Here is a 19,743-nt window from a genome sequence, read left to right as displayed (position 1 = left end):
CTAAAAGTGTCTCCTCCGTTTATACTGATCAGTTCTGCTTCTACGGGTGGGAATGGCGTGGGGAAAACCACCATGTCACTTTTGAGGGTGTCTGAGCTGAAGCACACATCGTACTGCTGCGTAGCTTTGGAGTAAGACCAGCTCCCGTCGGGATGGGTGGTGATCATGGGGGCCCCGTACCTCTCCAGACCTCCATCCGTCTGTCGGTGGCACCTGAAGGCCACCAAGGCCAGCAGGCTGAGCAGGAAGACCAGTGACACGGCCACTATGGCCACCAGCAGGTATAAGTGCAAATGGGAGAAGCTCTCCTCCTTGATGGGGACGTGTCTGAATGGAGTGCCGCTGTCCACCATGCCTTCCATCACCAGCACGTCCATTGACACAGTGGCAGACAGGGGGGATTCACCATTATCAGATACCAGAACTAGCAAGGGGTGACTCTTCAGGTCATTGTCACTCATTTTCCGTTTGGTGCGGATCTCCCCGGTGCTGGTTCCGATCCGGAAGAGGTTGTGGTTGCCTTTAGGCTCCGAGAGGTGATAGGAGAGCAATGCGTTGTATCCCGAGTCGGCATCTACTGCCCTGACCTTGGCCACAAAGTAGCCTGCTTCGGCGGAATAGGGGATGCTCTCGCTGTTGACGGAGCCGTGCTCTGAATAAGGGGCCAAAATGGCCGGGCTGTTGTCATTCTCATCCAGGATATAAACATTTACTGTTACGTTACTGCTGAGAGGGGGAACACCAGAATCTGTGGCCTGAACTTTAAATTGAAACGTCTTTAACGTCTCATAGTCAAAAGACTGCAAAGTGACTATATCGCCACTCTCAGAGTTGATGTTGACGATTGAAGACGCTTGTGTCGTTTTCAAAGAACTGTGCATCAATCGATAAGCCGCTTTTCCATTTTCAAGCGAGTCGGCATCTGTCGTGGTCAAAGTGAAAATAGTGGTCCCGACCGGGCTGTTCTCCCTCACGTACGTTTGGATAACGGGATCTGCGAATCGAGGTGGATTGTCATTGACGTCGGCGACTTGAATTGGGATGACGTGTGTGGTGGACCGTGGTGGCGTTCCTTCATCGCTCGCTATAATTGTTACCAGGTACTGAGAGGCGTCTTCTCGGTCAAGACGCCCGTCAACCAACAACGAGTAATAGTTCTTGTAGTTAAACTTTAAGGCAAAGGGCACGTCCCCCACCACGTTGCATTTGGTTTGGCCGTTTTTGCCCCCGTCTTTATCCGTGATCATCACCACGGCGATGGCGGTCCCAATCTCTGCGCCCTCTTTTACGGGACTCATAAGCGACGACACCGTGATTTCCGGCGCGTTGTCATTCACGTCTATGACTTCTACTAAGACTTTGCTGTGCGCTAAACGAGGAGGAACGCCTTTGTCCCGCACTTGGACACGAATCTCATACGCCCGAGTCTCCTCATAATCAATCGTGCCTTTAACGGTCATTTCTCCGGTATCTTCATTCAGAGCAAATACATTATCCGGATTAAAACGTCCTCTTTCCGCAAAAGAGTAGGCCAGTTGACCATTAATACCATCGTCTAAGTCAGTAGCGGACAATGTTAACAATACAGTACCAATTTCTGCATTTTCAACTACTTGGACCTTGTAAAGCGATTGACTAAACAAAGGAGAATTGTCGTTGACGTCCAAGACGTTAATTTTGATTTGTACGGTCCCAGAACGCGGAGGTTTTCCTCCGTCAATAGCAATCAGGGTGAGATCGACAGTAGCCTCCTTTTCTCTATCTAAGGCTTTTTGTAGCAACAATTCGGCAGACACACTTTCTCCATTTCTTTGTACATCCAAAACAAAATATTCATTTGGCTTTAATTTATAGCTTTGAACTCCATTTACACCCGCATCGGTGTCATGTGCCAATGGCAGCGGATGTCTTTCTCCTTGATAATAATTTTCATACAGATCGATGGTTGTCGATTCTTGACTAAAAAACGGAGCATTGTCATTGATATCATTAACAATCACCTCAATTTGGTGGAGCCCTCGAGGGTTGCTCAACGCGGCTTCTATATTTAAAGAACATTTCAGCATATTGGGACAAAGCTCATCTCTGTCTATTCTATCGTTAACGACCAACATTCCCGAGTCCAAATTGACGTCAAAATATTGCCTTTTGTGGGCCGAGTGGATGCGCAGACCCGCGGCTCGCAGTTGCTGCACGCTCAGGTTTAAATCCTTGGCGAGGTTTCCCACCGTGGTCCCTTTGTCTACCTCCTCCGAGATGGTGTAAGAGATCTGAGCTCTTGTCCAGCCACACAGACAAAGAAGAATGAAAAAGAGAGCCCTGATGGGAGCCCGATGGTCCCGGAAAGCCATTCCTGATGAAACTGGCCACATCAATTCCGTTTAGCCTTCAATATATCCTCTGGAAATGAGCAAAAATCCAACATCCCTTTATGCATCCACTGCCACTGCCGTTCCCTTCGTGTGGTTCGCCCAACTGGGTGGACTAGACGAGGAAACAAGCCTCCCTCCCCATTTGTGACGTTTCCTATTTCGGCTGAGTCGCTGCACGTCAGACAGAATTTTATAGAGCGGTCTCCAGCGTCACCTTGTGACCGTTATGGTGAAATGCAGTGATTTTCAATGGGATCTTATCTTTTGTTCACATTTTAGTCATGCACACATTTGTTTTCAAGAATGGGCCCAAATAGCCCATTTTGGATTTCGGAAATCATGTATGAAAAAATAATACTATAGGATAATATTCTCATGTTACTGTTCTAATGCCAACGTTAGATTTTACCGATTTATTTGAGGGAACTAGAAGGGAGTAAAAAGCACTATGGACAGTATTCGTGTAGCAATCCATCCACTTCAGGACTATGGAGAGCGTCAAAGCAGTTTCATTTTTGTTTTAAAATAGAGGCCAATCAGTGGTGGGGGTTCACAAAAACTGCATACATTCTTATCTCTCAAACTACTCTTAACACACTTCTTACAAATGTTAAAACTACCGAAAAAATATTAGGAAATAATATTAAGTATGGAAATCATCACTGCAATATTGTACTATATATGCAATTCAAAAACTTAATTTGAATCCATGGAATGTTCTTACCTTGTCTGTATTTGGTAAAGTCTGAGTCCTGGAAAAAGTATCTCCTCCATTAATACTGATCAGTTCTGCCTCTACGGGTGGGAACGGTGTGGGGAAAACCACCATGTCACTTTTCAGCGTGTCTGAGCTGAAGCACACGTCGTACTGTTGTGTTGCTTTGGAATAAGACCAGCTCCCGTCGGGGTGGGTGGTGATCATGGGGGCCCCGTACCTCTCCAGACCTCCATCCGCCTGTCGGTGGCACCTGAAGGCCACCAAAGCCAGCAGGCTGAGCAGGAAGACCAACGACACGGCTACAATGGCCACCAGCAGGTACAAGTGCAAATGGGAGAAGCTTTCTTCCTTAATGGGGATGTGCCTGAAGGGAATGCCCCTGTCCGCCATGCCTTCCATCACCAGCACATCCATTGACACGGTGGCCGACAGGGGGGATTCACCATTATCAGATACCAGAACCAGCAAGGTGTGACTCTTCAGGTCATTGTCACTCATTTTCCGCTTGGTGCGGATCTCCCCGGTGCTGGTTCCGATCCGGAAGAGGTTGTTGTTGCCTTTGGGTTCTGACAGATGATAGGAGAGCAATGCATTGTATCCCGAGTCGGCGTCCACGGCCCTGACCTTGGCCACAAAATAGCCTGCTTCGGCGGAGTAAGGAATGCTCTCGCTGTTGACGGAGCCGTGCTCAGTATAAGGGGCCAAAATGGCCGGACTATTGTCATTCTCATCCAAAATATATACATTGACGGTCACATTGCTGCTGAGTGGAGGAACACCAGAGTCTGTGGCCAGGACTTTAAACTGAAATGTCTTTACCTTCTCATAGTCAAAAGATTGCAAGCTTAATATTTCCCCACTGTCAGCGTTCATGTTAATCAGTGTATTTATTGGCACTGCATCGGTTCTACTTTGCATGATAGAGTAAGTCACATGGCCATTCTGATCCACATCATCGTCAATTGCGGTCACTTTATGAATGACGGCTCCGGGCGGACTATTTTCTTTGATATAAACATTAACAAGAGGCTCCGAAAAGTAAGGCTTATTGTCATTAACATCGGAAATGTGCACATTAACAACACTAGTAGTGGAAAGAGGTGGAATCCCTTCATCCTTTGCAGTAATGCTGATATTGTACACAGATACACTTTCCCTGTCTAGAAGACCACCAACAACCAACGAGTAGGAGTTCTTATAATTGGACTCAAGTTTGAAAGGCACATCATTATTAATTTGACAGTGAACCAAGCCATTTTGCCCACTGTCCTTGTCCATTACGGAGACAATTGCAATAGCGGTTCCTATTGTTGCATCTTCTTTCACTGTGTTTAAAAGTAAAGTGATTGAGATTTCAGGGGCATTGTCATTGATATCTAAAACTTGAATTAATAATTTGCTGTGAGAAGTCAATGGAGAAGAGCCTCCATCACGGGCTTGTACGCGAAACTCAAATGCATTGATGTCTTCAAAATCAATATGTTTCTTACTTGTCACTATCCCAGTTTGTTCATCAATCGCAAACATACTTGTTTGCTTCTCATTCCCCCCTGCACTAAAAGAATAAAAAACCTGCCCGTGTTGGCCCTCATCCAAATCAGTAGCATTCAGTCTAATAATGGATGTGCCAATCTCCACGTTCTCATACACACTGGCTTTATATAGTGTTTGGCTGAAAACCGGAGCATTGTCATTGCTATCCTTCACATTGACAATAATGGTCATGGTGCCTGACTTAGCCGGTGTTCCTCCATCAATGGCCGTCAATATGAGTGTAAATGCAGCCTGTTTTTCACGATCTAAAAGCTTATGAAGCACCAATTCTGGAGTTACGCTTTCTCCTTTGTGTGATTCAAGAGAAAAATGACCATTTTGGCTTAGCTTATACGAATTGACAGTATTTCTACCAACATCTGCGTCATGAGCTTTATGCAGAGGGAATTTGGCTCCCGATGCCGTGTTTTCACTAACATTTAACACTTGAAGCCTTGTAGAAAATAATGGGTTGTTGTCATTCACGTCCGAGATTACGATTTCAATGTGGAATATTTTTAACGGATTATTAATAATGGCCTCTACACTAAGAGAACACTTTGCTTCATCGCCACACAGTTCTTCTCTATCTATTCTCTCGTGAACATAGAGAACGCCCGTCTTTACGTTTACCTCAAAATATTTCTTCTTTGCTCCCGAAACAATCTGAAACATGCGGGACTCCAAATCCTGGACACTTAAGCTTAAATCCTTGGCCACATTTCCCACAAAGGTCCCCACGTTCACCTCCTCCGCCACCGAGTAAGAGAGCTGCCCACAAACGGCATCCCAGCTGCACTCCAGGAGCACCAAGAGCAAATAAATCCGCACAAAACTCCACTTGGTGGACACAGGCATTATTCCAGACATCCAGAAAAGATTGAATCCTGGCGTAGAACGAGCCCACTCCCGTCTGTGTCTTATGCCGTCTCGACGCCTTTGTTCGACTGATGAGGAGCAGGCACGACCGTTTTGGGAGGAGCACAGCTCCCTCATCGAGGATGCAAAGATTCCACGGTCCACTTCGCCCTCTAGTGGAACTATGCGTAAGTTACAACCAGTACCATATCATTCTAATCAATACGTACGACCTCCAATAACATAGGCAACAACTCCCAAAATAAGAATATAAAAAAAGAGATCAATAAACTGTGTGAATAAAATACACCTTGTGTGTTATGGCAAAGTTGCATTTTTTATGTCTAAAGAATCGTTCCACATATGAAAAATGTTATATATAGGGTTAAAACAGCAAGAAAACTAAAGCTGGGGGTTATAAAAACAATTTTCCATAAACTTCCAATAATTAGTTTACCTCCAACTAAACATCACTGAAGTATGCAAATACACATTTTGCTCAGCACCTTGGAGAGAGCATTTTACAGCAGTTAAGAAAGTGCCTTTGAAAATGTTTTTAAAAAACTCAAATAAATAACGTTCTCAGCTATATTTAAAAATATATACGTACTATTTGTTAGGAAAATGCCCACAAATGAAGGGAAATAATATACTCGATGATATTTACATGTGCAATCCACTCTACTGGCCGAAGCATAGTCACAGTACATAAGTATTCAGATGTGCAACTAATTGTTATGATGCAACTAATGCTCTTGATCTACCAACTAGTACAAAAGCAGTCAAATTAACTGCATCAACGTCAATTCTTTTTAATTCATATACATGTTGACAGCGTGTTCAAAATTCGACTAAAAGGAAGGAATATGCAACCTACCTTCTCAGTGTTAGGTAAAGTCTGAGTCCTGCTATAAGTGTCTCCTCCGTTTATACTGATCAGTTCTGCTTCAACGGGTGGGAATGGCGTTGGAAAGACCACCATGTCACTTTTGAGGGTGTCTGAGCTGAAGCAAACGTCGTACTGCTGCGTCGCTTTGGAGTAAGACCAGCTCCCGTCGGGGTGTGTGGTGATCATGGGGGCCCCGTACCTCTCCAGACCTCCATCTGCCTGTCGGTGGCACCTGAAGGCCACCAGAGCCAGCAGGCTGAGCAGGAAGACCAGCGACACGGCTACAATGGCCACCAGCAAGTACAAGTGCAAATGGGAGAAGCTCTCCTCCTTTATGGGGACGTGTCTGAACGGAATGCCGCTGTCCGCCGCACTTTCTAGAACTATCACGTCCATAGACACAGTGGCTGACAGGGGGGATTCACCGTTATCAGATACCAGCACCAACAAGGGGTGACTCTTCAGGTCATTGTCGCTCATTTTCCGTTTGGTGCGGATCTCCCCGGTGCTGGTTCCGATCCGGAAGAGGTTGTTGTTGCCTTTAGGTTCCGACAGATGATAGGAGAGCAATGCGTTGTATCCCGAGTCGGCGTCTACGGCCCTGACCTTGGCCACAAAGTAGCCGGCTTCGGCGGAGTAAGGGATGCTCTCGCTGTTGACGGAGCCATGCTCGGTATAAGGGGCCAAAATGGCTGGACTATTGTCATTCTCATCCAGGATATAAACATTGACTGTAACGTTGCTACTAAGTGGAGGAACACCAGAGTCTGTGGCTAGGACTTTAAACTGAAATGTTTTTACTTTTTCATAGTCAAAAGACTGCAAGCTTAATATTTCCCCACTGTCTGCGTTCATGTTAATCAATGTATTTATTGGCACTACATCGGTTCTACTTTGCATGATTGAATAAGTCACATGGCCATTCTGATCCACATCATCGTCAATTGCGGTCACTTTATGAATGACGGCTCCGGGTGGACTATTTTCTTTGATATAAACATTAACGAGAGGCTCTGAAAAGCGAGGCTTATTGTCATTAACATCGGCGATGTGCACATTAATAACGCTAGTAGTGGAAAGAGATGGAATCCCTTCATCCTTTGCAGTAATGCTGATATTGTATACAGATACACTTTCCCTGTCTAGAGAACCACCAACAACCAACGAGTAGGAGTTCTTATAATTGGACTCGAGTTTGAACGGCACGTCATTATTAATTTGACAGTGTACCAAGCCGTTTTTCCCACTATCCTTGTCCAATACAGAAACGATTGCAACTGCGGTTCCAATTGTTGCATCTTCTCTCACAGTTTTCAGTAATGGCGTCACTGTAATTTCCGGCTCATTGTCATTGACATCCAAAACTTCAATCAATAATTTGGCATGAGAAGTCAACGGAGAAGCGCCCCCATCGCTGGCTCGAATTCGGAGTTCAAATGCATTTGTCTTTTCAAAGTCAATCCTTTGCTTATTGGTGACAGTTCCCGCTAGCTCATCAATCCCAAACACATTAGTTTGTTTCTCTCTTCCTCCCGCATTGAAAGAATAGAACACTTGTCCATTTTTCCCCACATCCAAATCTGTAGCATTTAGTGTTATGATGGATGTGCCAATCTCTATATTTTCGTACACACTGGCTTTGTATAGCGTTTGACTGAAAACCGGAGCATTGTCGTTGCTATCCAGTACATTGACAATAATGGTCATGGTGCCTGACTTAGCTGGTGTTCCTCCATCAATAGCCGTCAATATGAGTGTGATTGCAGCCTGTTTTTCACGATCTAAAAGCTTATGTAGCACTAATTCTGGAGTCACACTTTCGCCTTTGTTTGCCTCAAGAGAAAAGTGTCCATTTTGGCTGATCTTGTACGAATTGACAGCATTTCTACCGACATCTGCGTCATGAGCTGGGTGCAGGGGGAATTTAGATCCTACGGGTGTTGTCTCACTCATGTTCAGGAACTGTTTGCGGCTTGAAAATAATGGGTAATTGTCATTGACATCCATTATTGTGATTTCAATACGGTACAGTTTTAATGGGTTATTAATGACAGCTTCTACACTGAGTGAACATTTGGCTTCATCTCCACACAGTTCTTCTCTATCTATTCTCTGGTTAACGTAGAGGACACCGGTCTTTAGATTTACCTCAAAATATTGGGTCTTTGCTCCCGAAACAATCTGAAACGAGCGAGCCTCCAAATCCTGGACATTTAAGCTGAGATCCTTGGCCACATTTCCAACAAAGGTCCCCACGTTCACCTCCTCCGCCACCGTGTAAGAGAGCTGCCCACAAACGGCATCCCAGAAACACCCCAGCAGCACCAAGAACAGATAGATCCGCACAGAGCTCCATTTGCTTGACGCAAGCATCATTCCATGATCCAGATAAGATGAATGGGTGAAAAAATGACTCTTTTTCTAACAAGGACTCCGACAAACTAATGTATTTCTTTTGTGGAGCGATCCCCACCGCATCAGCGTCTTGCTCTGTCGGAGCTTCTTTGTTACAATGAGGAAAAATGACGTGCAACATTGGGGAGGAGTTCGATGTCACAGATTACCGTGTTCAATGCCACGGTCCATTGTGTCCTCTAGTGGACATTTACCAAAAGTACAACAGGCTGGCATTGGGATTTATTACAACCATTTCAGGTGTTTCCATCATAATGAAATGAAATTCTGTAAACGTTGCACCACTATTGTAATTTTACAAAACCACTGAACACATTCACTCTCCTTACTTAACCCCCCCCCCCACCCACCCAAAAAATATAACAACCATTAATTAGCATCTTTCTTCAAAAGTCATGGTTTTGGAATAATAGATGAATAAAGTTTCAGGAATAAAAGTAAATTCACCATTAAAAGTAATGTAAATAGACGCCATTTATGTTTTGAAATGGGAACGTTCGCATTCCTATTGTGTGGTGCTCTATCCATGGTCCTGAACACGATTTCTTTTTCTCCTCATTTGAGGCCTTATGAAAGTTACATGTTTGTAATTTCACATTTTTAATTTTTAAAAAGTTCTTTATTCGTTTGTCATAACCTTAGTGCTTCTTCCAGAATAGCATAAGACTATCTGTTCCAAATTGTTTGTGCAAGACTACACAACAATACTCTGAAACTCTATTTCAAGTCCAACAGTTTGTCAAAAGTTTCAGACCTTTTGTACTCATAAGAATCATATGGGGTTTAAGTAGACCAACATGGGTTGAAGAGACGATTAGAAACAACTGGGGAACACAAGAGGGAGCAGGCAGGGGATTGACCAGGGGCGGAGAAACGACAGGTGGATACAATGGCGAGGAAACATGGGGGAAAAGCCATAACTAAACCAAACAACCCTTATACAAAATCTCCAATCCAAACAACAATCCCTTCTCTAAAGCAGAGTGGATGTAAAACCAACACTGAGAAATACTCTGTATGAAAAAAGTCATCAGTGTCATATCATAAGTGGTCTGTTTCAAGGGTGTCATTATTTAACAACAAAATAACTTTGGCAAATATATTAATGGATGGGCAAAGCAATCAAAGTAGCATACCTTCTCAGTCGTGGGTAATGTCTGAGTCCGGGAAAAAGTGTCTCCTCCATTAATACTGATCAGCTCTGCCTCTACGGGCGGGAATGGTGTGGGAAAGACCACCATGTCACTTTTAAGGGTGTCTGAGCTGAAGCAGACGTCATACTGCTGCGTCGCTTTGGAGTAAGACCAGCTCCCGTCGGGGTGGGTGGTGATCATGGGGGCCCCGTACCTCTCCAGACCTCCATCTGTCTGTCGGTGGCACCTGAAGGCCACCAAAGCCAACAGGCTGAGCAGGAAGACCAGGGACACCGCCACAATGGCCACCAGCAAGTACAAGTGCAAATGGGAGAAGTTCTCTTCCTTGATGGGGACGTGTCGGAATGGAATGCCACTGTCCGCCGCTCCTTCCAGCACCAGCACATCCATAGACACAGTGGCAGACAGTGGGGATTCACCATTGTCAGATACCAGAACCAGCAATGGGTGACTCTTCAGGTCATTGTCGCTCATTTTCCGCTTGGTGCGGATCTCCCCGGTGCTGGTTCCGATCCGGAAGAGGTTGTGGTGGCCTTTGGGCTCCGACAGATGATAGGAGAGCAATGCGTTGTATCCCGAGTCGGCGTCCACGGCCCTGACCTTGGCCACAAAATAGCCGGCTTCGGCGGAGTAAGGGATGCTCTCGCTGTTGACGGAGCCATGCTCGGAATAGGGGGCCAAAATAGCTGGACTATTGTCGTTCTCATCCAGAATATATACATTGACGGTCACATTGCTACTAAGTGGGGGAATGCCAGAGTCTGTGGCCTGAACTTTAAACTCAAACCTCTGCAACTTCTCATAGTCAAAAGACTGCAACGTGACAATCTCCCCACTTTCTGAGTTGATGTTTATCATGGTATTTATTGGCAAAGCGTGAGCGCGATTTTGCAAAAACGAGTAGGATACTTTGTTATTTTCACCCTCGTCGTCATCCACTGCAGTCACTTTAGAAATGACGGCTCCACTTTGACTATTTTCTTTAATATAAACATTGACTAGGGAGTCTGAGAAATGTGGCGCATTGTCATTCACATCGGAGACCTGAACAAAAACTATACTAGTACTGGACAGAGGCGGACGTCCGTTGTCTTCGGCCAAAATTGTGATGTTGTAGTGCGGCGCGCGTTCTCTGTCTAGCGGTCCGTCGACGAGAAGCGAATAATAGTTTTTGTAATTTGCTTCCAGTTTGAACGGAAGTCCATGTTTAATATTTACACTAACGCGACCGTTCTCCCCTGCGTCTTTATCCGAAAGGGACACTAGCGCGACGGCGGTGCCCATGACGGCGTCCTCCGGGACGGCGCCGTGTAGCGACGTCACCGTCACCTCGGGCGCGTTATCATTAACATCCAAAACCTCCACCAGAACTTTACAATGAGCCGACATGGGCGGGTTGCCCTTATCGCTGGCCTCCACCCTTATCTCGTAAGCTCTTTTGTCCTCATAGTCAACGCGACCTTTCACCTTAATCGCCCCGGTTTGACCATCGATTTCAAACACGTCAAGCACGCGATCTTGATCTTTACTCCGCAGGGAATACACTATCTCGCCGTTGACGCCGTCATCAGCGTCCGTCGCGTTCACGGTCACGATGGTCATGCCCAAAGGCGCGTTTTCTCGAAGCGTTGTTTTATAAAGAGATTCACTAAACATCGGGATGTTGTCATTGTTGTCTAAAACGTGGACCGTAATTTGAGAGGTGCCCGATTTGGGCGGGTCGCCCCCATCTACCGCGGTGAGCGTCATGATGACCAACGCCTGCTTTTCTCTATCCAACGCTTTCTTCAAGACCAGCTCGGCCGACACGCCGCCGCCCGCTTTGTGCGAGGCTAAAGAAAAATGCTCATTTGGGCTTAGCCTATATGAGCTAATACTATTTTTCCCCACGTCTGCATCACCGGCCTCCGACAAAGCAAATTTGTTCCCCGGCAGCGTGCTCTCGGCAATGTATAAATTCTGTACATTAGTGGTGAACGACGGCGCGTTATCATTAACATCTAAAACATTAACGTCGATGCGGTGCAGTTTTAAAGGGTTGCTCATCACGGCCTCCACGCTGATGGAGCATTTGGCTTCCTCGGAGCAGAGCTCCTCTCTGTCTATCCTCTCGTTGACAAACAGAGCCCCCGTCTTGAGATTTACCTCCAAGTACTTCTTCTTGCCGGTGGCCACGATCTGAAACAACCGGGCTTGTAGGTCCTGCACGTTGATATTCAAATCCTTGGCGACGTTTCCGACGAGCGTGCCGGGGTTTAACTCCTCCGAGATGGAATAAGACAGCTGCCCGCTGGCTCTTTCCCAGTCAGCGACCAGGAGACAAACGCCCAAATAAATCCCCAAGTGGCTCCAAAGGCAAGGCATGTTTACGTCCAATATGAGAAAAGAAGGAATCCAGAAGAAAAGGTCATATTAGTGCGAGCCCTGTGTTGGTGCGTTCTTTCTTTCACCTTCTGCTTCTTTATAACAAAGACTGAGTGAGTGGAGACCCTCATCCTATGAAAGCAGGAGGGGCCTCAATGCAGGAGCAGGGGCTCTTCCTCTGGTGGATAAAGAGTGACGCTTTGTGGACAAAAGGCGTATGTGCAATGGCCCCTCTATTTTTTCATCAGGCTCTCTCAGGAAGACAAACATAATCACTGAGGACAGGACATTAATCATTTTTTTTACTGAGAATTAAATCTTGAATGCATTTAAACATTTTTCCTCCCTTCCTAAAAAAGTACTGCAATGTACATGAATCTTTTGTACCGTGTAGATGTGTTGTTTTGTTATCCTGCGACAATTTGTTATCAATTTTGATGAACCGTGCCAGCTAATCCTCGGATTAATCTTCATATTCATAACCTGCTGTCCTATTTCCTCTCCTATGTGCAAAAGATGATTTTTATTAGAAGGGAATGTTAATAATAATCTCGCACAACCTCCTCTCCGCAACAATCTGCATGATTATTATTATTAGGCTAAACGAGGTTGTTTACAGAGTGAAGAGACGAGTCTGAGCATATCTGAGTGCAGTGAATTTTATTAGAAACACCTCATCATTTCCACAAATAGCCAACTTTCACCACCACCGTACATTACAGTCAGGATTATGAAAAGCGGCCCAACGTCCTGGATTATCCTCCACATAAAAGATACATCCCACACACAAATATTACTCAGCAAAGTAAAGCCAGAATAGATCTTTTAAAAGCATATTGCTGATCAGAGTTCTGCTGACTGGCGGGCCTTATTTTCCAGCCATGGGAGTGAGTATATACAAAGCACTGCTGCTTTTCAAGAAATCAGCAAGTCTACTACAGTTATTTTCACATTTGGAATTCATGCAGTGGCACTGATACAATATTTACTGGACAGGAAAGGTACATCTACAAACACATTAATATTGGTAATCATAAGGAATATATATTCAACGCTCTACATTGTTACTTAAAATTGTCCTGTAGTCATAGCCGTGCTTTATTTAGGTTTTTGAAAAATGACATTAAAATAAGCCCCAGTCTTATGCAACACAATTAAATAACCGTCTCTATGGAATGAATGAATTATTTATTAGGAATAGATCAATGTTTAAAAAGACAAACACAGTTTCCCTCAACTAAATTATCTTCGTTGTATGAAGTAGAATTAAAGTGAAAAAAGGGCCCAAGAGAGAGGGCTGTATTTTTGGTGCAGGCTCATTTTATTATTAAAGAGTCAGAGCCACATAAAAAAAGAGCTGTTGCTACTCATCATGCAATGGCGGCGTGCGCATGTGTGTTACGAGTGGGCCTGCTCAGAATGTGTGTATTTGTGTGTGTGTGTTGACGCCATCTGAACACGCTTCAAGGCCAGCATGCAGTCGCCCTCCCCTTCCCGTCCCCATGGCAACCGTATCCCCGGCACAGACACACGAACAGCCAAGCGTACCCGCACGCGCCCGTGGGCGCATTGGAATAAATACGCTGTATTTTTGACCCACTTTTAAATATTCATCAATTCACATTGATGGATTGCGCCGCCGCCCAATGAGAAAAAGCACGTCGGGCTCAAAAGCGTGCAAAAAGGCCGCAAAGGAAGCGGCGTGTCGTCTGCCAAGCGTTGCATGGCTAATGTTGCCCCGCTACAGCATATTCCCTTTGACGTGTATCCTTTCTGACCCCCTCCCTGAAGGGAGCCTGACCTTTTCTATGAGTGGGCCCAGGCTCTGGAGACCACCCCCCCCCCCCCCCCACCCCCAACCTTCACACTTACATCATCTCATTTGTTTATTTATTTGACTCTAAGTAGCTGCACTGCTAAGAACAGACCAAAAAATGCACCAGTACACTGAGACAAAAAAATATATACATACAAAAAGTAGTTGGGCGTAATACTATAAGTCATTGTTTGTATATTATATCATTGCAAAGCACACCACAAAAAAAAGGAATCAGGGAAGGGAAGGAAGAGCCTCTTCAGAAATGATAAATACAATGTTGAGTTGGAATTTTTGTTATTGTGGCAACGACGACTGGCATGCAAAATTGCATTTTCCCCCTCCCAAATGACATAATTAACTACTATGTTACATGTTGCACATGATGAAAATGACAGTATCCCTTGTTAAAACACAAAAGTGTTCATTAAACATTGCTGTCAATGTATGTCAATATTTTAATTCTATACACAACAAGCACATATGTTAGTACAATATTGTCCATGCACATTTTTTTTTAAGTAATAGGGGCTATAGTTTGTAAAAATAAGAATAACAAAACAATGTGACAGGACAAGTCCGGTATTCTAAAACAAAAATGGCCTGTAACACCTAATTTAAAAAATAAATAAAATGTCATTGTAATCAGCATGTTTGCATTTTAGTGAGAGTAAAAAGGAAATAATATAATACTTGACACTATATTAATAGATGGATGTTGTAAAGAAGCACAAAAATACTACACTGGAGTCTAAGATTGACACAAAAAAAACGACAAATTTAGAATATTATCACATTGAAGCCATCTCATTCACTTCCCCGATTGGTTGGGGAAAAAAAGTAGGACAGGGGAGCGTCCAGCATAACAGACAGACAGGACATGGCGGGCAATAAGGTGCGCACACACAGGCGCGTGCGCACACTCTATAAACACATTGTTGCCCTTATTTGGATAGCAAAGCCCCCAAATGACCTTCACAAATGAGATTTTAAAGCATGCGCTTTTTTCCCAATTCTCCCACCTGACAAACATGTTGTCACAGACTTTTGATAATAGATTGACACTTTTTTAGTCCTTCACAACAGATGCGTTCATAAGATACAGAGTGTCCACAAAAGCCAAGAAAGAAAAAGAGAAAGAAAAGAAAGAAAGAAAGAAAGAAAGAAAAGCTGCAAAATCAAAGCGATCCCATTGGCTGGCCTGGTGGAAGCGATGCCTCTGGCGATTGGTTGAGCATCGCGCCTAGCGACAACGGCGGCGTCCCATTGATCTGTTTCCACCGGGAGCGGCCGCAATTGAATCACTAGCGCCTCTCTCGTCACCATAGCGACACAGATGCAAGGCTCCGTCAGTGCCACTCCCTACTTCCTGTCTCTCCTCGGGACCTTTCTTTGTGAGGAAACAGGCAAAGAATACAAAATCAACTCCAGTGCACGCATTCATATCACTCAAATCAATATATCATGTATATACCATATAGATCCCCCCACTTTCTTTCTACCGATATGCTTAATACACACAGAGGATAGAATGAGAGACCCTGCCAAAACCAGTGTTACGGGGGGATTAAGCGTCTTTAGTCAATCATGCATAACCTAGATTTGTCGATCAAACGGTTCAGAAAAGAGAAAAAAAGAGGGCGTTGACCAGCATCAATGTGAGGGGGGGGGGGGGGGGAACAGATGGGAGCACTCAGCATTATCACCTTTACTGCATTGCCAAATCCATAAATACAACACCGCATAGCAGTGACCAGCTAAATTATTGAACGTTTTGATAGGCCTAGGAAATGGTCTTATCATTTTTCGCCACGAGGGGACGTCAAGCTTCTTTACTCTCCATTTGGAGTGCATCATGCAGCACTGATGTGCAATGCTCATTCACATAAATATGTTTAACAATGCTACACTGAAAGAAAGGGGGAATTTGTGGCATTGCTGCAGCAGGAGAAGCAAATAATTCATGGACAGTGCATTTGACATTCTGTTCACCCTCTTTTAATTTTCTACGGGGTCACACTTAGACCTTGGGCTTGCGTCACGTCTATTTTTACTTTCTTAGTCATGCTGAAGTGCACCCACCGATGCAGACACTGCTAGATGTGAGGGGGCTTGGCCCACTTCCTTTAAAAAAATATGGAGGGAGTGAGTCTGAATAATAGAGGAGAGTGCTGGCCTGCACAGTTAAAAGTCAGGCCGGGCGGGCTACAGCGACATTGCTCCACTTTCCGGACACACAATTGTGATGTGACTTTTGTCCGCATGATTTTGCTCATTTTTTAGCAACTCTCGGGATGCCCGTTGCTGTCTTCTGGTCTCCATATCATTCAATTTCAAAATAGATCATTATAAATGGCACAAATTAAAATAATGATATTTTGTTTCATACTTCAGGCTACTTAGTCTTATTTTGAAATGACTTAAAGCACTTGTGTATTGAGAGTAAGAATGCATATTGTGTATGACTCTGGTTGATTAAGATCAAGAAGAAAAATGTTACTTGTAATAAATCATGATAGTGATGGGAAAAGAAAGATATTAAGAGGTCAATCTGAAAAAGACATAAAATGGTACTGGAGTCTTAAGTAGTGTTTACGGCACTCCAAAACGAGGCCACGCTGTACAGACAAGAGGATGCTTCAGACTGGAAATAGCATTAGAGGACAAGATGGATTAAGAGAAAAAATTTGTCATTGGTCGCATTGCAGGACAAGTTTGATTGGAATCAGCTAACAGAAGAACAACACACACACTGAATATGAATGGGAAAAATGCTCCTCACTATCTTTTGGACCCTCTTGCATGCATTCTGCCTGACAGGAGGGGGCATACGTGAGAGAAAGGGAGACAGAATGCGTGTAGGAGGAGAGAGAGGATAATACCTAGTTTGGTAAATGGATGGATGCTATGCGTCAGCCACTTTGAGGTGGCGAGAATATGGACGTCTAACGAGGCTGGGGTTGTAAAAAAAAGACACAAAATGCAAAACGTGGGAGTGGGAGGGGAAAAAAGGAGTCTGCCAAGCTCAACACCCGTCCTTCATTGTTTTAGTCTTTTACTATACACCCACTATGCAAGCTGCTAGTAAAAATGCACTGGTATATAGCTACACTATTATTAAGTACAGCCTGCATAAATTGTCACCTCACAGACATTAGGCCAATATCACTTCCCTGCTTATATTTAGTTATTTTCTTTCCCTGCCAGATGGTCTACTTAAAAATAAATGGACACGGTGGCGAATAGATGACTCACTCAATTACATCTGCTCAATGCAGGTTCACACTCACAAAGATGACCAGGAGTGGTAATTTCAGGGTTGAATTTTGAACACTTGATGAAATACAGGTTAATTCATGATGATGGCTTTAGTGATTTCCTGAATATATGACAGTGGATCATTTAAATTTCCATTTTATATTTTAAATAGGTACTATTTTCCTATCGTGAGCAATACAAGGAAGGAATCATCATATCATGCTCACGTCCTTTGGAAAAAAAAGGCTGACCACCGACAGCATAATAAACCAAATTTTGTAATTTAAGGGTCACCATTATGGGAAGAGGCAAAAGCCAGTTGCGCTTTCTTTTGAGCCGAGCCTTCCCCTATCTAACCCCTCCGCCAACGGAATCCTTCAGGCGTACAGCGGCGACCTGAGCACCGTGGCAGATGTTGTGGCTGTCTGAAAACACTGATGCCCAACAAGAGCAGCGCCTGCCATCTGTTCCTATCTGTTAATTCAGGAGGAAAAAAGGAAAACACAAATAACCGCGCTAGGCGGAAAAATAAATAAAAGGCTCATGCACCTGTAACTGTTTACGTAAAGATGAGCGACATTGCCGGTACTAGTCAAACAGCAACTGGGCCTAAAAATAAAGCGGGCCCGTCCCCCAGAGAATGTCCTCGGCGTGCGTGAGTAGTGCAAGCGGAAAGGTCGAAACGGCAGCGCTCGTCCACAGAATTGCGAGTCGATGATGCGCGACACAAAGAAACCCAGGGCTTATATAACTATGGGGGTAGAAAGGGTCATGTAAAATTCGGCGTGAGGCTTCGTAGAGAGAGACGATGGTTGAAAACGAGGTGGGCGTAAAGCAGGACGTAGTTAGTGTTTGTAGCCTATTACGTGCGTGTGTGTGTAAATGAGATGAGTGTCAATGTTTGATGACCCTGATGTGAGCGCATCCATGCGCCAGGGCCCAGACCAGGACCGTGTATTGCCACGACCAGAGACAATGTGCCCTAGTGACACATAACAGCATGAGCCGGCTGCGGCCCTAAAGGCATGGGGGGCACGCCAGCGTACGTCACTGGAATTAGAAGACTCTCCAAAGACGGAAAAAATCATATTAACAACTCATCAACTCTACAGATTAATTAAAGTATTGTAAAAAAAAAATAGTGATGTAAAACAGGGCATTCACAAGGATGATTTACATCATACTTAATGGACTTCATTCCTTTTTCATCACATCAATCCGTCTCACCATGCTAAATGCTGTCCAGGCACAATTTAGCACTGCATAACACACAACACTTTCACACATGCGCACACACACTAACACACACTAACCCACGCTGTGCAGCCACAGCAAATATGGCCGACACTGCCTCTGATAATGTCATAACACCAAATTGATTTCCCTTCTCCCACACTCCAAATGCACGTCACTAAAGGATGAACATCAGAACAAGATCTGCCCTTATAAATCACAAAATACTGAAGGTGTGTTTCTCTATGGAGGAATTTAAAGGTTGACCTACTTCTTAGCTCCAAATCATGATCTCTACACCATAAAAAATGCCCAATTATGAGCTCATACATTCCTCCCTTTGCTATTGTTCACGTAACCATCCGCACCATCTAATATTTCATCCAAGATGGAGATTGCATTGATCTCATTGCATTTTTTTAAATAAAGCCCCTTTCATTCAATATTGCGAGTCAAATACGGAGGCAAGAGCTTCCCCTCCCCCTTCCACTCCCCTCACAATATCGCTCCGCTGTTGCTAAGACCGCCGGTCCTTTGCTCGTCGATTCCGATAGGTGGGTCTCCTCGCGCGTTGCCCATAGCAACGCGCAGTTTCCGGCGCGGAATGAAAGCAGGAGCGGAGCATGCCGATTGCGCCACGTGATAAAACATGACCTACATTTATGGAGTCTGTGAACGTTCTTAATATTGTATTCGGGGGGTAACCAGGAGACAAGTGTCCATTTTAATGAATGAGGCTCTAACGCGAGCATCCCCAAGTGACTCGGGGTGACTTGTGAGTCAGAGCACGCCAGCTGCGGGCTCACTGCTCTCATCCGCCCAGACGTCCGCGTTCGTGCAAACAAACAACAGTGCTATTTCCAAAAGTCGTTTTTTCCAAAGCGCACTCTTTCAGAAGGCATATCCGGTCTATTTTAGACGCAACGGGCTTGATAAGACGCATTTAAGCGGATTATGCAGACACGGAACATGACCTAAAACATGACCGTCAAGGTGAAACTTTGCATAATTCTCTTGAAAGGACAACAGCACAATCTCTTCCTGACTACTCTGACATGATAAAATGTGTAACACAATCATTCCTGCATATGATTAAATTAGACTAGGTTATTCATTCAAGTGACAAAAATATG

The 19,743-nt window shown here is 44.5% G+C and overlaps 2 protein-coding genes across 14 annotated transcripts in view; both read right to left on the bottom strand.

The window, feature by feature from the left end:
* The window catches only part of LOC144207602 (protocadherin alpha-C2-like), an 89,913-nt gene that overhangs the window by 25,575 nt on the left and 44,595 nt on the right, over window positions 1-19,743 (bottom strand). The window contains exon 1 of one of the 12 annotated variants that reach the window (XM_077733204.1): window positions 9,922-12,075. The exons of 9 other annotated variants lie outside the window; for them this stretch is intronic. In XM_077733204.1, the coding sequence (XP_077589330.1) occupies window positions 9,922-11,985 (2,064 nt within the window). In that variant the 5' untranslated portion in view covers window positions 11,986-12,075. Of the gene's footprint in view, window positions 1-3,096; window positions 5,765-6,358; window positions 8,501-9,921; window positions 12,076-19,743 lie in introns of those variants that run through there. 2 more of the 12 variants (XM_077733205.1, XM_077733192.1) reach the window with 2 other exon arrangements.
* LOC144207605 (protocadherin beta-14-like) overlaps window positions 14,671-19,743 on the bottom strand; it is a 56,288-nt gene continuing 51,215 nt past the window's right edge. For both annotated transcript variants that reach the window (XM_077733208.1, XM_077733207.1), the window contains exon 2: window positions 14,671-15,509. In XM_077733208.1, coding sequence (XP_077589334.1) covers window positions 15,363-15,509 — 147 coding nt within the window. In that variant the 3' untranslated portion in view covers window positions 14,671-15,362. The remainder of the gene's footprint in view (window positions 15,510-19,743) is intronic.

This window comes from Stigmatopora nigra, chromosome 14, assembly GCF_051989575.1.
Source record: "Stigmatopora nigra isolate UIUO_SnigA chromosome 14, RoL_Snig_1.1, whole genome shotgun sequence".
NCBI lineage: Eukaryota > Metazoa > Chordata > Actinopteri > Syngnathiformes > Syngnathidae > Stigmatopora > Stigmatopora nigra.
Note: the sequence above shows the minus strand (reverse complement) of the source record. Positions and strands in the feature narration are given on the sequence as shown.